Source organism: Squalius cephalus (assembly GCF_949319135.1).
Source record: "Squalius cephalus genome assembly, chromosome: 21".
NCBI lineage: Eukaryota > Metazoa > Chordata > Actinopteri > Cypriniformes > Leuciscidae > Squalius > Squalius cephalus.
This window is the reverse complement of record NC_137142.1, coordinates 8,632,347-8,654,576: the sequence shown is the minus strand read 5'-3', so window position 1 is coordinate 8,654,576 and position 22,230 is coordinate 8,632,347. Positions and strand designations below refer to the sequence as shown.

The window sequence follows — 22,230 nt, the reverse complement described above, 5'->3', positions numbered from 1 at the left end:
CATTGTTACTGAGACCTGAGGGATGAAAGGAACACAGCCAGAGCAGAGAGATCACAGATGGCATGGACTGTGATTTTGGAAGGCCGCGATATTCATTGGCATTGAGATAAAGGCAAATACGAGCAGAGTTATTCCGGGGTTTGGGTACACAGAGAACTTGCTTAGTTCTAATCTCACACTCTTTCGTTATTCGCCACAGTCGGTGGCTTTCAGGAAGGGCGTTTTACAAATAAAAGGACTTCTTTCTCAATTAAACTTCTTCAAAACTATCTAGGTTATTATTATTTTTTATTTTTTCTGTAGCATGACCCAGAACATCCTTAGCAACACACTAGCAACCATTCAGCAATGCTATGACAACAACCTAGAGCACCCTAGTAGCCACCTACCTTGTCCTAGCATTCACCAACCATAATAAAACCAGCCAGTAATAAACAGGTCAGTAAGATATTTTGATTAATGACATGGTAACATGTTAGAAATGACACATTGGTACCTTTTCAAGGTAGCCTCAAGAACAACTTAATATTACATATATAATATTATGTTATACCATGGTCTATCTGTATACTTAATTCTGATAAAGGTGTGCATTACAACTGTTTAATGCACAGTTAGTTCAAGTCAGTTTAACCACTGTTTTACATTAATGCACTGCTTTCATTGATGCACACACTCTCACAGTGGGAAAGAGTGAAAGAGTATGCTGATTTGTTGCTCTAGAAATCCACTCAGCTAGGAGTATGGCTGCCTCTAAGACTATTCTGTCAGGACTTTCACTTCAGGATGTTTGTGATGCGGTGGGCTGGTCCTCTCCGCACACATTTCGTGATGTTCTACAACCTGGATTTGGACTCTACATTGAGGTCCCAGGTGCTCTCGTCTTAGTGCTGCTCTTCACGATTTCACAGAAGACAGACACTTGTCATTATAAACGTTCCCACAGCGTCATTCTCCACGTAGCGAGAGTTGCCTTGAAAGGAACACCTCGCTTACGACTGCAACCTTGGTTCCCTGAAGAGGAAAGGAGAAGCTGCTTCACCCAGCCATACTTCCTGCCTGTCAGTGACTTACTTCAGCCTATTAGAAGCTGACATTCCACTTTGGGCATGCTTTATAGTTTCCTGGTTGTGACGTCACCTGCCTCTGACGTCCCGTTACCCCATTGGACTTATTTCACCCGTGCTTCATGACGCAACCACGCAGAGCGTTCCTACAGCATCAATTTCAATGCAGCGGCTCATTCCCTCTTCAGGGAACCAAGACCACTGTCGTGAACTAGGTGTTTTTTACCAGCTAAAATAACTGGAAATGTCTGACACCGGAAAGCTTGAACATTCAAGGTAAAAATGGCTGTCTGCTCTTCCGTTAAAAATAAGGTGGATGCAAGTAACAAAATGATCAGGCTTGCACTGATTCTGCACCATCTGTATAGCTCTACAAATCCCTGACCTCTTGTGTTTGTTTGTAATATTTCCTTGTGCTTAATTTGATTATACTTTCAGATAAGAAATCTAGCTAAATTGAACACATTCTATCTTTACTGCAAAATTTCAATTAAATTAAATTAAATTCACATTTATTTGTTTAGCATATTTATTCACAGTTAGCTAAAAAATGTATTAATTTAAACAATTCAATCATTTAAGGCAGAAACGACGATGAGCTCATTGAAATAATGAATTCATACATTTTCTTTCAGTCAGTGCAGCAAAACATCTGCAGATTTGGGCCTGGTAATTAATAACTTTGAGTAAAATGAGTAATACGATTATTATTGGTGAACTGATTCATTCAATTGTTAAGTTCCCCAACACTGCTTATTACAGGTGGTCCATCGGTTACAAGGTCACACGCATTGGGCCAGGTGTGACAGATGCACTGACATTGATTAATATCTCCACAAATACTCTTTGCTGACCTTCTCAGCCTCAAATTTTTACACTCTGCACTCTCAGTAATCCTCTCGGTGACCTTTGTGGTTGATTTTCTCTTGTTTTTCCTGTCATGCACAGTCAAACACCTACAGTAAGTGTTTAGCCTCTACCCATTACGATCATGATAAAGAGATAACACACGCCAATGCACCAACACACAGATGATTTATAGTCTTCATTGGCTGCTCCTCCTCAATACTCCCTCCTCATGCTCAGACCTGAATTACGAATCAGTTTTACTAAAATACCTGTCATAGGCTATAGCAATTCCAACAACCTTTCCACGCGGTTTGTATGATGTGTTAATTGTAGGCCATTCTAGCAGTGCTACCATAAAGCTGGTTTGTGCAATTAATGTCAAGCTCAAGCAAATTAACCCTGCTTGTATAAAGGTATGTACATTTTCCAATTTCTTGTTATTGACTTTCTTGCTCCAATAAATGTTTAGGAGTTAAGTCAACCGCTTGTTGCAGAATGCAATGATTTGGTGTCATTAGCTTGTATGAGTCCACACAATACTCAGACCCATGGGGCCTGAATTATGGTTACTGTTGAGTTGTTAGTAGCGAGGGCTACTTCTGTCTTTGATGTGAATCATGTACAGTGATTGATTGTTAATGTTTGTTTAAAACAGTGTGTTTTAAAGTGTGTCAGTCAAAACAGCATTTTTTCAATTTCCTCTGGTAATTACTCCACTTACCTGTTATTCAAACAGTGCCTTGTTTTTGAATAAGGTCTGCCTTGCAGTGTTTTTTTTTTTTTTTTTTTTTTTAACCTACACACTCAGCAGGGAATATCTGTTGAAGTTTTTTCTTGGCAACAATTCATCATTTGTAATGCCCTTCAACGTCATCAAGCACAGGCAACAATTGAGTCATCATGCAGATTAGGGGTTTCAAATATAAGGATATTCTCATGTAAATAAATATTATGTAAATCACTGTACTTTTACATAAATGCATATAATGCATCCAAGTGTGTTTATATTTTAAATATATTATTATATATTTCACTTAATATAAAATGCATAATTCATCACACATAAACCCCTAAATTAAGTGATTCATGTGGTTGATGTGTAATATAAAAGTAAATATGACTTTTATTTTTAGCATCAATGCATCAGTTTATATTAGTTTATTATTTTAGCCAAAGTTTGTGTAGTACTAAGGTATATGCAACTGCTGATGGGTAAATCCCCTGTGCACTTCCTGTCAACTGATACATCTATGCACACTTAATCCCAATGCCTTTTGATTTGCTCTTTGAATGTATAGCATGTACAATTTAGAATTAAATTACAATGGTCAAATATGGACTTGGAAGTGTGCTAGAGAGCAATTGGAACTTACCTTAAGCACATAGAATGACATGAAACATTAGAGTCTATAACACTCAGACATGTGACAAACTGACTCCAGAAAGCACAAAGTATGGTAAATTTATTAAATCTGACCTATCATAATGGAAACATTACTTAGTTTGTGCTTTCCTCTTCTCCCTCTTTTGAAATTTGGAGTGCTCCCCGAGTCTCACTGGTCATCACATATCTAATACTGTTCTAAAAATGACCTAATTTCCTAGTGTCACATGGACTGAACAAGAGTAAATACAAGCCTTTTGGGTTGTTTCTCTCTTTCAGCACCATGCGGTGGGCAGTACACTGGATCAGAGGGAGTGGTATTATCCCCAAATTACCCTCTCAACTACACGACAGGCCAGACATGCTCCTACTACATCACAGTATCTGGAGAGTTTGGTAAGTAAATAAAGTTACTTACAAAGGTCACAGTTCAGTTCTTTTTCGTGTAATACTGAGTAATACATTGAAAATAATAAAATGGGAGTAGGAAACAGTTTTCAGTAAATTTAAGAAATCATGTTTTCAGGTTTTCAGACTGCATACAATTGTTGATGGTTTTAGTTAGAAATTCTTAAGTAATATTTATTTGGTATACTCTCTGTTTCACACACACACACACACACACACACACACACACACACACACACACACACACACACACACACACACACATATATATATATATATATATATATATATATATATATATATATTTTTTTTTTTTTTTTTTTTTTTTTTTACATTACTGAAATTCATTTGTGAAGCATTAATTAATAAACTCAATGAATTCTGAATAAGCTGTTTAACGTTTCCCCTTCACCTTTTTTGTTTTTCTGTCAACGATGGGGAACCGTTGTGTCATAAATGACGGAAAATTCCGTCAATGGCAGGGTGTTAATTCAAAATTTACAAAAATGTTCTATTATATACAGAAATTGTATGTGAGTAAACTTAAATATATTTTTGGGCATACTTCATATCCACAACTGCTCAAAACCAAAATTTTGTAAATTCATTGCAAAAAAAAAAAAAAAAAATGCAGTTCATGCATAACACATAGCTGTGTAAATAAGGCTTTAACATTTGAAGTTTGTGGAAGTGTTTGTGAGCCGACAGAAATCCAGTCAAACTGATATTTGCAGAGCCACTAGCAGTGGCCCTTCAGGTTTTGTATACTGTTTGAGTATGAAGCGAGGACCGACATCTCATTACAGAGGAGATAATAGAGTCATCGCAGTGGCCCGTATGACCCCTTTCACCCCTCTCTGCTTAGCTGGCTCTCACACCAGCACCAGACATGCACAGCATGCCTCTGTGATTTCCCTAGTCTTTCATTGACTGTGTGAACCATGTGCCCTTTTTGCCAAGCCAACACATCACAGCTTCATCACTGGTCTCAGGTCAGAAGGTATGGAGACCGGACGTGACCAAAAATACACATATTGTATACATTGCAGAAAGAGGTTCATGATTTTAAAACAATAAAAAAGGTGTACAATGATGTTAACACTCTCGTACTTGGATGTACACTAACAGTAAAAGCACACAAAAGCTCTAACTGATTATTCAACTTTACATTGTTCTTTGAACAATGTCAGTCATTAAAATAAGCATTAAAGGAACTATATGTAAGAATTGTCATGTATTACTTGCCTATTTTTGCCAATGTGTGAACAGCTTGTAACAAAATTTTAAAAAACAAGGTTGTCTTCCTAGGTTGTCTGTGAAAGTCTGTAGACTGATTGTGATAAGGAATAGGGATGTTTTTTCTAGGAAAATCAATCATGCGACGTTTGCGCTCGCTCCCAAGAGCCTCTCTTCCTTTCTATGATGCCTAAAGAGCCATTCTCAACTGTAATGTCAATGTATCATGCAAAGAAATGGCATTAATTTAAACTAAAGTCTCACATGGCCAAATCGGTATAGTCTATATATAATTTATAATCAATTTATCATAGTGCAATTTTAATGAACTCATCTGTTGTCATGATGCTGGTGAATGGCAGAGCTTTCTCTATGATCAGATGCTTTCTAAACGGCTACTTTCTCACCGCTGTCATTTTTGTTGTGCGTTTATTTTGTCATTGAGAGGAAAACGCGCAGCACATATTTACATATTCATCTAAACGTCGCTCTCAGCAGTGTGGACGGCGTCTGGATATTCGTTATCATTATATCACTGCAAAGGTATTTCCTAAAACATATTTTTACTTCTAAGAAAAGAACCACATTCAGGGTGTGTTCACATTTGTAGTCCGGTTCGCTTGGTTCATTTGGTCCAGACCAAAAAAAAAAAAAAAAAAAAGTATTTAGTCCTAGTCTGCTTAGTGTTCACATTTGCATTTTAACACCAAACCTGAAGATGCCGAACCTAAAGGTACAGGGATATGTTCACAACCTGATTGCTCTGCTTTACGTATATTTCACGGCGGAACTTACCAAACATTCAAAACAAGGCAGTGTGCTGAGCTAAATGTGCTCGTTGTTTGTACGTATACAATAAGTTGCTGGCTGCAGCAGTTCACTTTATGGCCACCAGTGTCACTAATAACAACGGTTTCTGAATTCTACATAGAGCCCCTTTGAGTATTTGTAGTAAGTCAACAACCCATGTGTTTGATTTGTGAGTCATTTGGATTATTTCATTAAAAAAGAACCAGCTCAGTCATTTGTTTGTCAATCACAAGCAAAAACTGGGCTCTTGATTCCCACATAGCTCTGTCATTTGTTTTCAGGACAGCTGCCGCAGTAGTAGTATAAGTGGTGTTTTGCGGTATGAGTTTACGGTTTATTCACAATTTCACGGCATGATTTCTGTAATCAAGATCCTCTATTGTAATGAATTTAATCTCATGTTCCACTTTATCTAGATGGGGCTGATGTGTCTAGGCTATACATACTTCTGTGCAGACTGCATATGGACACTTATAAAACCATCAACCTGAAATATGAGTGTCAATGGGAAATTTATGTTTCTTTTATTCTTAACTCACTGTACTACTTTTGTTGGTGTCTCTTCCCAGCAGTGGTGATGATTGTAACACGCTCTGTGTGTTTCATTGTGTTTCCTTAGTGGTGTTTGGGCAATTTGCCTATTTCCAGACTGCCATGAACGACTCCGTTGAGTTATTTGATGGGCCCAATCAGAATTCTAGGCTGCTAAGCTCCCTGGCTGGATCTCATTCCGGTAAGTAATGGCTTTACATTCACCACAGTTTTGTTGCTTTGAGTTTGCTTTGAAATGCACAGAACCCGTGAAAAGAAGCAAACAGGCATATATGGCTTTTTAAATCAGTGAAAAGACAATTGTGCAGACAATTAAGCAGTGAACGAGGTCTCAAGTGAGGTTTAATGGCTTCTTTCCAAAGGGGAAATGCAGAGGGAGTATCATTTCTTAGAAAGTGTTTGTTGATTATTTTGTATTTGTATTTATTGTTTCAAATTTCTGTTATACAGTATAGTGAACACACTTTGTCAGGCTCGAGCAAACATAAGTTCTCTTTTTGCAAGTAATATTTTTACTAAATCATAAAAAAAGAAAATAACACATATTTGCACACATAAGTCAACCTGAAAGACCTCATTAAATCAGTTTTGGACTTTGGAGTCATCTACAGTATATGCTAATTTTCTTTTTCTTGCAACAACACTATTGAAATTTTAGATGCAATTAAAATATTTCAAAAATAAGTTAAATAAAACTGAAACAATAAAAACCTAAGTTAAAATGCAGTTTTAAATGTTTAAGTAAAACAGTACCAAAGTTGTAACCTTCAGTACTAAGTTCTTCCACCTTTTGAATCTATTTTACATTAACTATATAGATTAAGATTAAAAATGAGGTCTAATAAATCAGATCTAGATCTATAGTTTTGAAAATAAATCTAAGAAAAAAAAAAATGTCATTGCATTACACAACACAATATAAAAGCAAATGAAATCGGCAAATTATGCTAAAATTTTTCTCAGAAAGAATTCAGTTTCCCATATTTTTATAAACTTGAGCCTTATTTGCAGACTTTTAATACATTTATAAAACTTTAATAAGGTTTTTTTTTTTTTTTTTTTTTTTGTAGATAAAAAAGTCGTTTTCTTCAAGTTCATAGAGGTGTCCTATCAGAGTAACCTCAGAAGTAGAGAATCACATTAACTATCAACATGATCCACTACAGAAAGTGTCAAAATACTTTTTGTCCTTGTTCTAAACAGTATATGTATTGGTTGTATCATTTCAAACCTAAATAATACAAAAATATATTTTATATGTCATTAATGCAAGTTTTTGCTATCTTCTTTTAAAATGAATGCTGCTTGGTTTGATATTTTGTTGTTTTATTTATTGATAATGACATTTTAAGTGTGGCTTAATAAGTGTTCTAATACTTTTTTGGACCACTGTATTTATATCAAGTTTAAATCTTAAATCTTGGATCCATGTTGTTGTTTTTGCTCTTTGGTTCTACACTCGTTTAATTCTTTCTAAAAAGAAAATGTTATCCTTGCAGCTTCCTGCTGAATTATTGCCGATATTATTGAGTGAAAGGTAATAAAATGCCAAGAACAAGAAAATCGCAGCTAATTCCACAGTCTTTGCAGGATTGATGGCGGCCATTGCACACAAACTGTTTGTATGGCATTTTTATACTGTATATCTTCATGGTCTGCTGTGCAACATTATATTCCCATGGGAAGCGCTGTAAATTCATATCATTTCTATCTCAGCTTTGAGAGCAGTGGGCCAGAAATCTTGACAGGCCACTCAATTCATAGTTAGAGTGTTTAACCCTCCAGGCTCAACTGTAGTGTTCAGTTGCCATCTATATCAGCACTTTGTTTCCTCCTTTGGATACAACTTTGTAAAAGTACACTTTGATTTTGTAAAAGCTCATAGTTTAGCTCAAGGGTAAGTCAGCCTTTCGGTTGGGGATTTTCTTTTAATTTACCCACTGCATCTATGAACATGCTGAAGACAGCTTGAGTATTTCTTTGCGTATCTATCAGTTTTAGGCCCATTGTTGCTGACCTGCCCTCTCCACCCTTTGCCTCGGAGGCTGATCAGAGTTATTAAGCCATTTGTCATGTACACTTCTTAAGGCTACAGTTTGTTGTGGCACATTTGCCTCCACAAGCAACTCTGAGAGATTTTAATGTCTGCCATATTGTGTTTTTGCAGGAGAAACCTTGCCCTTGGCCACTTCAAACCAAATCATGCTGAGATTCAGCGCAAAAAGCGGTCCTTCTGCCAAAGGTTTCCATTTTGTTTACCAAGGTAAGCACACGCTCAACTCTTAGTCAATAACAGGTCATCGTGCAGAGCCAAGGCTTTGTTTTTAATCTTCAATTCCAAAACATTCAGTTAGCCTTTGGTGTGTTTGTGTCATGTATATATTGGCAGCGTGTATAGGGTGAAGTGTATATTAGCAGTATGTATAAAGTGAAATCACGGCTGTGTAGTGTAGGGCCGGCCTGCTGATCAGTATGCCTGAGCCCGCTTACTGTGGGAAATAGCCTTTATATTTCACACAGAGAAGTTAACAGCGCAATCACAATGTCATAACCAATACACAATAGAGTCAAATCAGGAAGGGGCTTGAATTTGATGTAATTTGTAATGCATTTAGCTCTGAGTAAAGCCGAATGGGAGAATGATTTACACGCTGTTCTCATGAGTATTTTGAGAGTTGCCTCACAGTTTTATGCTTGGAGACATTTTCGTTAACACTTTCTATGAAGTCCATGCTTATAATGAATTATAGCCCCATCTATACTTATTTGTAAGTATTACTATTCTACAAATATATTTGTAAAGACTCATTAAGACTTATACTGCATTATAAGACCAGTTATAGTTACATTAATATTATTTTTTTTATAATTACTTATAAGTCATGCATTTGCTTTTTCAATGTGCATGCTCATAATCCATTATACACTGATTTATAAATGATCAAATATAAAACAGTTCCAGAGACCCTTGTTTGCTCTACCAGTTAGTTATCAATTATGTCTTTAATGGCTAATGTTTGCATTAGACGTCATTAAATCATTTGTTGAATGATTCCTCAGCCATATGCATGGTATTGCTTATAGCAGTTTGGAATTATACTTTTAAAAATATTGTTGCAGTGTTTTGCTTGTATGTAACTTTAAAATATATATACACAATTCAACTGTTTGTATTAATGATTTCTTTTTTTTCTTTTCATTATTTTATTTTATTATTGATCATTAATTACATTTACAGATAAACAACTTAAAATGTATGATGAGCACATCTTCATGATTTCTTAACATTTTCTTTAGGACAATTGCATCCTATGTTTTCACTTTACTTATAGCCATCAATGATGCATTTATAGAGCTTAGCAACTGTATTATTACTCACAATATGAATCTGTAGAACCAATAAAGAAAATTGGGACTTTACCTAGATTGTCAGAAGGGTAGAAATCGCCCCGAATATCTTGTAGTGTGCACCCAGGTCTGCCCGGTCACTTTTAGGGGACAATGCTGATCCTGGATAATTCTAACAAATACAATAGGGTTTCAGTGCTACGTGCTTGAACCCCTAATAATAATAATAATAATAATAAAACATTTTTTTAAAAGCATTTTTGGGTGAGCTATTTTTGGGGATGACATGAGGGTGAGTAAATACTTTTTTGATAAACTGTTCCTTTAAATGACTCACCCCTGAGGTTTCAAATTTCCCAGACAGCAGCAGGGTGCCGCAGGATGTGTGAGGCATTTTCCCTCATTTTAAAATGTGTCATAAAAGAGTATATAAATGACTCTTTTTAAATCGCTTTATCAGCTGCCTTATAAAAAGATACAATAGGAATTTTTCACGGCTGCATCAGCGAGCTTTCACACACACACAACGCAGACCGCGGCAAGCCTGCTCTGTCTCTTTTCATATCTCCTCAACATTTTATAGCGTACAGCAATGTGCGCAGAGAGAACAGTGGGTGTGTGAGAAATGTTCTCTGACAGTTAGGACAGTTCATTTGGCTCATGGAGGTATCCAGGTGATGGTGGATGGTCCTACCAGCCTCTTCCTATATATCCACAGCCGTCAGATGAAAGTTAAGGCATAACAAGACAAAAAGAACCAAAGTTGCTACAATGTTCGAAAACAAAACCAGCAAAGTTCTCTGTGCTAGGGTCATGAAGATGCTCATACAAATGTACTACAAAAATGCATATGTGGGTTTTCTAAAAAAAGAGTGCTAAAATAGTCACAGTGTACACTTCTGCACTGGGAACAAATATGGAACAAATATGGAACGTTGTCTGTGTTTCAAAGCGAAATGTTGTTTTTAATTCATTTATTACTGAAAGGGTAGAAAAAAACATAAATGTCTGCTGCTGTAAATATTTGTATAATGGGTTTATTAAAGTATTGAGCCATTAGCTTAGCAACATGGTACAAGTAAAACTCATTTGAAATCAACTGAGTTGAGTCGCCTATATGGGTTGTGTTAGCAGTATTATTTATGTATGTATGTATGTATATGTATTTATATTTGCCTATACTACTGTATCTCTCACGACCCTAGGCCTCGTCCTGCTCGCCACATACCGTTCAAACGTTTGTTTGTTTGTTTGTTCATGTTCACAAAGGCTGCATCAATTTAATACAGTAAAAGCAGTAATACTGTGATATATTATTACAATTTAAAATAACACTTTTTCCATTTGAATATATTTTAAAATGTATTTTTTTCTTGTTTGGCCAAAGCTGAATTTTCAGCATCATTACTTCAGTCTTTATTGTCAAATGAAATCATTATAATATGTTGATTTGCTGCTCAAGAAACATTTCATATTTTTTACAGGATTGGTTGATAAATAGAAAGTTTAAAAGAACAGCATTTATTTGAAATTATATACAGTCGTGCTCAGAATTAAGCATACCCCTGATAAATATGATCAAAAATGGCTGTAAAAAATAAATCTGTATCGTTTATCATTTTGATCTTTCATTCAAAAAATTGGCAAAATCGTAACCTTTCATTTAAGTAAAAGAATTGATAGTGGGGGGGAACATTATGAAATAAATGTTTTTCTCCAAAACACGTTGGCCACAATTATTGATACCCTTTTATTAAATACCTTTTTGCAATCTCCTTTTGCCAAGATAACTGCTCTGAGTCTTCTCCTATAATGCCTGATGAGTTTGGAGAACACCTGACAAGAGATCAGAGACCATTCCTCCATACAGAATCTCTCCAGATCCTTTAGATTCCCAGATCCATGTTGGTGCTTCTTCTCTTCAGTTCACTCCACTCATCAGGTCAGGGGACTGGGACGGTCATGGCAGAAGCTTCATTTTGTGCTCCCTAATACAATCATTGTGTTGATTTTTGATGTTTGTTTTGGATCGTTGTCCTGATGGATGATCCAACCACGGCCCATTATAAGATTTCTAGCACAAGGCGTCAGGCGTCATTTTTCTTGAAAACCTCCCTAACAACATGTGGGGATGTAGGGGATGTTTGATTTTTTTTAATAGGCTTTCTGACCCCAAGACTCAACTAATCTCTGCAATTCTCCATCTGTGATTATTGAAGAGTCTTTGGCCACTCAAACTTTCATCCTCACTGTCCATTAAGACAATAAAGACACACGTCCTCTTCCTGGCAGATTCGTAACATCTTTAGTTGATTATAACTTCTTAATTATTGCCCTGATGGTCAAAAGGGGGATTTTCAATTCTTTAGCTATTGTCTTACAGCCACTTTCTATTTTGTGATGCTGAACAATCTTTTGCTGCACATCAGAACTATATTCTTTGGTTTTACTCATTGTGATTGATGATTCAGGGAATTTGGCCTTTGTGTTTCCTCATATGTAAACTCCTGTGAAACAAGAAGTCATAGCTGGACAATTTCATGTTCCTAGTCACCCTGGTGTGCTAAAAAAGGTACATATTAATGGGAATATACTTCAGAGATATTTTAAAATCTAGGGGTATCAATAATTGTGGTCAATTATTGATACCCCTAGATTTTAAAATATCTCTGAAGTATATTCCCATTAATATGTACCTTTTTTAGCACACCAGGGTGACTAGGAACATGAAATTGTCCAGCTATGACTTCTTGTTTCACAGGAGTTTACATATGAGGAAACACAAAGGCCAAATTCCCCCCCCCCCCCACACACACACACACACACACACACACACACACATTTTCAATTCTTTTAATCTATGAAAGGTTAGATTTTTGCCAATTTTTTGAATGAAAGATCAAAAGGATAAATGATGCAGATTTATTTTTTACAGCCATTTTTGATCATATTTACCAGGGGTATGATTAATTCTGAGCACGACTATATATATATATATATATATATATATATATATATATATATATATATATATTTAGATTGTGACAAAAACCTAGTCATTTACTCTATTGTAACCTAGTACATTGTTACTATATTGTAAAGGCAGCTTGAGCTTGAGCTTTTGGCACATCTGCTCCATTTTGATTAGAGATCTGTTTGCTGTCCACTAGCTGTTCCTCGCACCAGTGATACACAGTGCAGTTCCATCCCAGAGCCCAGATACGGCAGGCGGATCGGTTCAGAATTCTCAGCTGGCTCCATTGTTCGTTTCGAGTGTAACCCCGGATACCTTCTCCAGGGATCCAAAGCCATCAAGTGCCACGCGGTCCCGAACGCTCTGGCACAGTGGAATGACACCATCCCAAATTGTATAGGTAAGCTAGCCTGGATTTATCCAAGGAAAATGCACACTAGTCATGTTTTATTAAGGACTAAACAATTCATTGTGACTGAGTGATAGAAATACAAAAAAATACAGCCAGTACAAATTCCATGTTACTTTTATTTGCTTGCTAACAGGGACCATCATTCAGATTGGTATTCATAGCCCCGTATTTTCTCAAGTCATAGAGAATGTAAATGTGTGAGTTTCCCATGATCTTCTGTAACCTTGAGGCAACTAATAAGGGTTAGGAATCCTGCTGGAGGACGAAATGGCAGTGGCCTCTATGAGGATTTAAAATGTCAGGCCTCTAGTTAATATTTCCTTCTATACTGCCATCCTCAAGGGGCTGAAAGCTGAATCCAAGGGCCTCTGGCCCACAGCCTTCAGTTCAAAGCCGTAACCTCCAGGCTTTAATACTAAGCATTTAACTGTCGCTGTATTCTATAGTGCTGTCACGATTTTATCACACCCAAGGCACATCCTCATTTCAGTCTGCTTTCAAATCTCAATTCCCCAGTTTTCATAAGTATTACAAACTGAAAGGTAGATATCTATTGAATATTAATAGAAATTAAATATATTTAGCTTCTTAACTACAACATAAAAATCATTCCACATTCATCCATTTCATCTATGAATTAAAGTCAACATGAAACACTGTTTGCTGGTCAGTCTGTAATACCTGAATAGAGATTGAGCCATAAATGTCATGCAACTAATTGCTCTGGAGCTTCAGGAAAGTGATGTCATGACAATCCTTCATAAGTTATGTGACGCCAAAGGTATCAGACAGGAAACAAGAGGATATATGAATTGCAGTGAAGTGACACAACTGTAACAACATGGTGGATGTAGTATGTCCAAATTCCATTAATATATAGATTAATATTTCATATTCATACAATATAGAACATACTTTTTTAACGGTAAGTTCAAATTCAAATGTAGCATACTAATCAGACAATATGTGATTTCACATTTTTAATGCTTTTTTAATGATTTTAAGAGCCCTCCACAAAAATCAGATGTAGGAAAAACATCTTCTTTAATACAATTATTATTTTTTTTTATTTTTTTAAACATCCATCAATGGAAGAACAAAATTGGAATCTACCAGCAAAGATAAAGCATGGCATTGTTAATATGTTGAAAAAAAGTACTACATAACACAAGAAAACACAATCCATTTTACTTCTGTAATTTGTCATTTTTAAACTTGGATTGTTGGTCATGTTGACTTGAATGTGGTTAGCTTCTATGGCTAGAAAGTCTTTAGAAATGCAATGATATAAGATTGTTTCGTGGTAAATATAAAGTGGTACCAGAAAGACATTTCTCATGCAGAGAATGTATGTTTTAGCAGGGGGATGATGGCTTTGGTTCATGTTACCTTAGGTGTAATCACATCTTGTGTCAAAGGAGACGGCTGTCTTTCTCACAGGACTCATTTCAGGCACTTGTACTGTTCCATCCTCAGCATGAGCTCAATTTTTCCTCTGTTTTGCTCCACAGTTCCATGCAGTGGGAATCTAACAGAAAGGAGAGGTACCATCCTCTCCCCTGGGTTCCCAGAGCCTTATGGGAACAGCCTGAACTGTGTGTGGAAAATCATTGTAACAGAAGGAGCCGGTATCCAGGCAAGTACAAAAGAGCCATGTGTGAACTCATCAAATGCAGTAAAGCTACACCTGCTGAAATTATTAAAATCATTGATTGAAATGATATTTCGAGACCACAGGGGGAAAAAGGCTGTTAAACACATTTTTTTTTAAAGAAAATTATATAAAAAATAACTAAATATAATATTAACAATTAATTAGATAACAACCAAATTCAGTAAAATTAAAGCAATGTATAGTATTTCTCTATTGACCAAACATTGCTTCACACTTTTCCTCAATTAAGACAAGTAAACAGTTAGTAATAAAGGAAAGAACAAATTATAGGGCAAATGAAAGCTATAGAACAAAAATCCACATGTACAGTGCTTTAAGTTTTTTCAGGTAATCTGAAAGCTATATGAAGCATCAGAGTAAGCATTCAGAAAAAAATATATAATAAGATTAAAAAAAATAATAATAATCAAATGTAAAATACATAATTCATTAATACTGATTGTAAGCTGTCAGAATTTGAAGCATGTCTTGAAGCAAGTAAAAAAAAGAGGACTTTTTTCTATTATTATTTCCTATTAATAACTTTGTGTTCATTTAAAGTTGTTATTTTTGTTATGTTAAGCAATAAGGTACAAGAGGGTGAATACTGTACTACCGATACTGTAGAAATACTGACATAATTATTGTTTTTAGACCATCTTGTTGTACTAAAGAAGTCAACTTATTAAAAAATAGGATTATCCTTGCTAAAATACTGTAAAGAGATTAATGTACTATGTGGACATACTATAATATTCACAGCACACAGTTACTTTCACAGTTCAGCCAGGCCATTTATGAAGATTAAACTGAAAAATGTCTTGGTTACGACTGTAACCTTGGTTCCCTGAAACGCTGTGGGAACACCTCTGCATGATTGTGTCCTGAAGCACATGTGAAATCAGTCCAATGGCATAAAGGGACGTCATAGGTGGGTGACATCATGACCAGGAAGCTATAAAGTACACCCAGACCAAATAATGTCAGCTTCTGATTGGCTGAAGTAAGTCGACCACATGCTGGAAGTATGGCTGGGTGATGCAGCGTCTCGTTCCCTTTTCAGGGAACCAGGTTACAGTCGTAACCGAGACGTTCCCTTTCAAGGGAACTCATGCTGCGTCGAGAATTGACACTGTGGGAACGTTTATACCCACGCTGCCGTACTGACCAGTGCCTGTCTTGTGTGAAATTAGGTGAGCACAACATAGACAGAAGCACCTGGGACCCAGGGGTAAAGCCCAAATATAGGTTGTAATGCTCACCGCATCACACACATCTTATAGGGATACCCCATTATAAGGCTTACAAAGCCGCCATACTCCTCCTGATCTTGTCACTGACCCTGGGACAAGAACCAAGGCTTCTTCCACATAACCAAAGTATGAAGCACCTGCGCTTAACCTTGATCATGCAGAATGGGTTGCCCCTCAGGGGTTGCAGAACGGGTTGCCCTTTGGTCTTGAGCCATCACTGCAAAGTTCTCATGTACAGCAGGCCAAAAGGTATTCCGTTGGACGCAGCTGCCATCAGACCTAACAGTCTCAAAACTGTTTGACAGTGAGTGGCCTAGCTCTTTATCTGCTCACCGCTGTGAGGATCCAACCAATACGAGCAGGAGACAGATGTACCTGCAATGCTGTCGAAGAGTGGTTTTCAATGCTGAAAAGTGGTCCTCTGTACTTTTCTTTGCGTTCAGCCTTGACCCCCCCCCATACTTTCATGTGGGCAAGGATGACATCTCGATGCCAAACCATCGTCTGCTCCACATTGAGCCAAAAACGACCAAACGTTGATGTAATAAAAATACCAGGGGACAAGACTAGGCCAAAAGGAAGAACATTCTACGATCCTCTTCCCCAGCATAGCTTTTACCTCCTGTTCCATAACCAAAGCCTGCTCAGGGCCTACAACAGTAGACAGAACCCCCCTGTGTGCAGGACCCATTGAGATATATTTGGTAGTAGTTTCCACACTGCTAAAAAATCTACTAAGGGAACCAGTCTCTCGACTGTTTGCCAATCCGGCGCCCTGAAACGGATGACCAGCAGCAAGCAACCAAAGTGACCCTTCTGAAACCCTCCTTGGAAGGAGCAAGTGTCCCAGTGCCGCAACGTTTCCAGGCAGACACTGAGACTAGACCTCGCTGGAGACCGCTGCGCCCCGCAGCACACAAGGTGGCAGGGTTTGCAGAATGGCTCCCTGAGGGCACCGTATATTTAGGTGTTATCCATTTACCCCCTGGAATTTCTCCGAATGGAATTCCTCTATTTTAAATGTAGCCAAAGATCAAACAAGACAAGTAAACACTGTCTGGATGAAAGGCTGAATAGTATATTAATACTGACATCTAATTGCACAAAAATCAGAAGAGTATTTATCATTTAATTCCTCAAAATTAAATATATCCAAATATCAACCAGACAAGTAAAGAATGATCTGGATGAAATGCTGAATATAGTATTTTCACACAGGCATCTAACTTCTCAAATCCAGACAAATGTTCCATTTAATTTCTCAAATTAAATGCAGCCAGGGAACAAACAGACAAGTTTACACGGTCTGAATGACAGGCTTAATGTTATATAATAAACTCAAAAACAAAAATAATCATAAATCATAGCTTGCAAACACATATAATTAGTTTGCGATCATAGGAACAAGAGAGAAAGGGAAACTCCTGTCTGCTCGGTTCCCTTCGCATTTTTTTTATTTTTTATATTATAAATATACTGCAGACCCGTAATCTATGCAAGATTCGAGCCATTAGATTCGTTATTGCAGACCCGTCTGTCACGGTTCATCGATCTGTGTGTTCATTTTGTGTATCTGTTGGTTGTTGTGGGTGTGGGGTCTGAGTGTGTAGTGCTTGTTTGTTGCTTAGTAACCAGCTGATCACTTAATCAGCCCGCAGCTGCAGCTAGTTACTTCTGTTGTTAGCTGCCTATATCTAGCGGGAGTGATTATTGCTTGGTGTCGGTTCGTCACTCTTGTTTGTGCTCTCTTACCCAGTTCCGGTGCCTGAGTTTCCTTACGGAGTTATTTCCTCGATCTTGTCTGTGTTTCCAGACTTCTGGAGATCGTTTGGAGTTCTCCTCATCCAGTTCCAGTTTGGCATCCTTGCTGGGTTTATTCATATCACTCATCCTCTCCTGAGAATTTGTATCCTGGTCGCCCGCCTGCTATCCGTGGTGTTTTGAGTATTATCCCTGTTTCAACCTGTCTTCAATAAACTGCTTGCTTGCATTTGGATCTACGACTCTCATTCTGACACCGTCGAGATCTCACCACTAGATTATAATCTAAGTGCTGCCTCTGCAAATGCGAGATCCGAGCCACTAGATTCTTTATTGCAGACCCGTAATCTGCACACTGCCTCGGCAAACGCGAGATCCGAGCCACTTGCATAAGATGTTTTTCCCTTGAGAAGAAAGCCAACAGGAGCGGAGCTAAAATTCCGATATTGCATGCTTTTCTTTACACTGCAACACATGTTTTGATGCTGCATAAAGAATTAAGGGACCAGAAACTTCCACGCTTCAATGAGCCTCCTATTAAACTGTTAAAACTGTTGAGGAGATTCCCACTTCCATGTAAAGTGCTTTGAGTACCCAGAAAAAAATGCTAAATAAATGTAACAAATTATTATTATTATTATTATTTAATTTACACCTCAAATCAACATAAAGTCAGCAAACACATAATATACACAGCCCTTCAGCTGCGAAGGAAACACCAAATAGTTGTTTGGCTACCAAGAGCTCAGTCTTTGGAGATGTAAGAGTGAGATTAAACAGTACTTAAGTGCAATGAGGATAATTCATTACATTTATATAGCGTTTTTCTCTGCACTCAAATCGCTTTACGTAGAAGAGGGGGAATCTCCTCAACCACCACCAATGTGCAGCATCCACCTGGATGATGCGACAGCAGCCATACTGCGCCAGAACGCACACACCACACACCAGCTTATTGGTGGAGAGGAGACAGAGTGATGAAGCCAATTAGTATATATATATATATATATACAGTATGGGGATGATTAGGAGGCCATGATGGCTAGGCCACTGGGCAAATTTGAGCAAATGATGAAGCCACATCAGCCTGCAAACAAGTCTCCAAATGGCTGTTGGTATCGTTGATTAATTGTAGCTCATGAAATGAACAATAGATGGAAAGAGTGTTGTTGGCAGAATGAAGACAATTAATCCCTTTTTGGTCTATTTATAGTTGAACTGTTTCATCATGCTTACACGGACCCTCTGCATCAATCAAACAAAATGTGCTTAGTCCTGCCCATTAATATATTTACCAATAACATAGGAACATAAACCTTATCAAACATCATACATACAAACAAAATGCTAACAATAGTACAACAGTGAGTTATGGAACCACAAGTTCCTGAAAACAGGGCACAAACACAAGATAGCATCGGTGAGAAAGCTTCTCCATATGGTTACGTCCTTCGTAACGTCCTTCCTACCTCATGCTTCTTCTCTTCTCCTTTTTATGTATTTAACTAACCGGCTAGAACGCCCCTAATGACAAGATTAAATATAGTGTGAACGGAAAGCTACTGGGACAAAAGTAACAGTAAAACTGTTAAAACACATAAGGAAATTTTATGAGTGAACATTGTCAGCCCACAGGAGAGCTGATGTGCGTGCTCCGCTCCCAAACAAACAACTCATATATTGCATGTTTCCCCACCGTGATGTAGCGAGGGCAGGGAGGAACACACATTTCAAAATGCTGTTTGCTCGCCTTTATACTCCTGTCTTGAGACATTGTTTGGTCTGGGTGCACTTTATAGCTTCCTGGTCATGACGTCACCCGCCTATGATGTCCCATCAGGCCATTGGACTGATTTCACACGTGCTTCAGGACGCAATCACGCAGAGACGTTCCCACAGCGTCAATTCTCGATGCAACGCAAGTTCCCTTGAAAGGGATTTGGATCTTTCAGAAATCGTCATGGTATTAACACCATGAGTACATTAACATATGACCATATCCAGCTATGAATCCATTTACATATTGATGTCTTAAAGGTATTAGCAGAAACCACCTGTTTAGGTTCAGAGAGATTTCTTAGGATTATAAGCAATGCTGCAAATGTATAGCATATGACATTTTGTTAATGAACTGTTTCATTGTACATAAATTTGTCATTTCATGATGTGTGTCTCCATTTTCTTGGCAGATCCAAGTCATGAGCTTTGCTACCGAGCATAACTGGGACTCGTTAGAAATCTATGATGGTGGTGATATGACAGCTCCAAAGCTCGGGAGCTTTTCAGGTTTGTATTGTCTTTATTAATCCCCTTTTAACTGCTAATTTCAATAATAGTCTGTTGGAATGATACAGAATCTGATTTACAGAAGTCCCCTCCTACAGCTCATTTGCATATCATGTAGTTCTTTATAGCTCATTACGCTTTCATATTGCAATAAAACTGAGAGCCAAACCCCGCCACTGGTTTTATGCCCCTGGATTCTTGGAAGGGCTGAAATTAGCTCCAGTCCTGGAACGCTGTCTATGTGCCATCCCTTACATAACAGATGAATGTCCTCATTTTACATTTGGTTGATTAACAGTATCAATTATTACACCCTTTTGAGTTCCAGTTGGCAAACCACCACCCACATTTATTCTATCCCACTTCATTATCACAATGTTCAGTACCAAAAATCTGAATGTTTAAAAATGAAAGATTGAATGTTTTAAAGTTTTTTAAATGCCATAATTACAGCTTGTGTTTTACTATGTAGAGTTTAGCTTTTTCTCACTCTACTGAAAAGTGTTTATCCTTTTTTTGTTGTTGTTCTAGTTATTCATAGTGGATATGAAATACTTCTGGAAAGCTAGCATTTTATGATCTCATATTTATTTAATACTTCTGAGAAACTGCACGTCATCGCTGGCGGGTGGAAAACTTGTATCTCCAAAAATGCTACTTTTAAGACATTGTCAAAGTTGATAGTGTGGCTTTAAATGGTCAGACACTTGCATGTGTCATTATATTGTTAACATTTTACCAAAATCAAGCTCAAATGGAGCTATGTATGAGGTTTTTGACCAGCACATTTTTTTGTGAATTTCTGACATATGTGTTTTGTCAGTCATTAGAACGGCCGCATCTGAGCTAGTAAGTGCATCACATTACGTTTTCATTAAATTACATGTTATAAAGTTTACTGTTACTATGTGTAAACTGTTTTTCCCCCCCTGTTATTTGGCCAAAATCTTATGTTATTAAAGATGAAATGCTATGCAAAGACTTTTTAAGACAGTGTTGGCTATGACTCAGCAACAAAATCTGGACTTAGACACTCTTCTCTGCTCCTCAAATACATACAACATTAGCATTTATATATATCATGTTTCTTGAGTAAAGAAAGTGCTTATTCAAAGAACCAGCTCTTTATTAACTTTTGCATTGCAAACAAGCAGAGGCATTCTGTACTTCATTCACAATAGAGGTGGTGTTGGAGTTATAAGGTTTTCCAACAGTTTGAGGATCCAATGAATTACATGGTTTAGTCACAAGCTCTTTTTAATACTTTTCATTGGTTAAATAATTTCAAAACCCACAGACAGACATAAAAGGGTGACCAATAGTAATGATTTATGAAAAAAAAAAAAAAAAAAAATTTGAGAAACAAGGTTTCCGTCTCTCAGTGACGAAATGTAAAAATGTAAAAAATGAACAGCATTTAAAATGGTAAAAAAAAAAAAAAATTAGTGACAAGTTACATGTCCTAAGATATACACATTCCCTTATACATTATTATAAATGTTATATCATAAACCTAAAAATACGATATTGATTAAAAAGAGCTCAAAAATCTAAAAAGGCACATTATGCACCAACTACCCAAACAATAATAAATTGTAAAATATACAAAGTATTTAATGAGGATTAAACAGAGCAAACAAATCAAATAAATATTGATTTGATAAAGCTATTTAGAAAAAAAGGTTAAAAAAAAAAAGAACATTACAAAATAAAAAGGAAAACATTTTTTTACAAAAAGGTCTCACAGCAGGATTAGGAAGAGGGGGCAATATCTTCCTTTGAGAGAGGAGGCTTAACCTTTTTTGGGTCTCTCCCAGTAGACAGAATTGTGGCCAGGCCTCTAGCTATACTTTCAACACGGCTATAATGAACTTCGCCTCTGCGCCACACTAGCATGCTGGTGAAAGGTCACCCAGCCAGGGAGCTCCAGCTGCTCTAAGGCATGTGTTCACTGGCACTTCACACTGTCTAGCACTCCTCACCTTCCCCAAGCCATATTCTCAAAAGCTAAGAAGCACTTTAAATGCTAAACCATCTTCACCCCATCTCCTGAGACACCTGATGCCAGTCTATGATTGAATTTGATGATAAAACGGTAATTTCCCCTCATTTAGATCTCAATGGTCCAAATTATACAAGCCTGGAGTCATTTGTGAGCATTGGTAAGACATGGCAGGGAATCAGGAGTCAGCATCATTAGGCATGGTGTTTGGCTGCCCATTAAAATGCACTCTTC

At 37.2% G+C, this 22,230-nt stretch overlaps 1 protein-coding gene across 1 annotated transcript in view; it reads left to right on the top strand.

Moving 5' to 3' along the window:
- The window catches only part of LOC307148928 (CUB and sushi domain-containing protein 1), an 838,966-nt gene that overhangs the window by 709,266 nt on the left and 107,470 nt on the right, over positions 1–22,230 (top strand). Inside the window, exons 31-36 of the mRNA XM_079854872.1 lie at positions 3,580–3,696; positions 6,374–6,487; positions 8,474–8,569; positions 12,825–13,028; positions 14,552–14,676; positions 19,898–19,994. Coding sequence (XP_079710998.1) covers positions 3,580–3,696; positions 6,374–6,487; positions 8,474–8,569; positions 12,825–13,028; positions 14,552–14,676; positions 19,898–19,994 — 753 coding nt within the window. The remainder of the gene's footprint in view (positions 1–3,579; positions 3,697–6,373; positions 6,488–8,473; positions 8,570–12,824; positions 13,029–14,551; positions 14,677–19,897; positions 19,995–22,230) is intronic.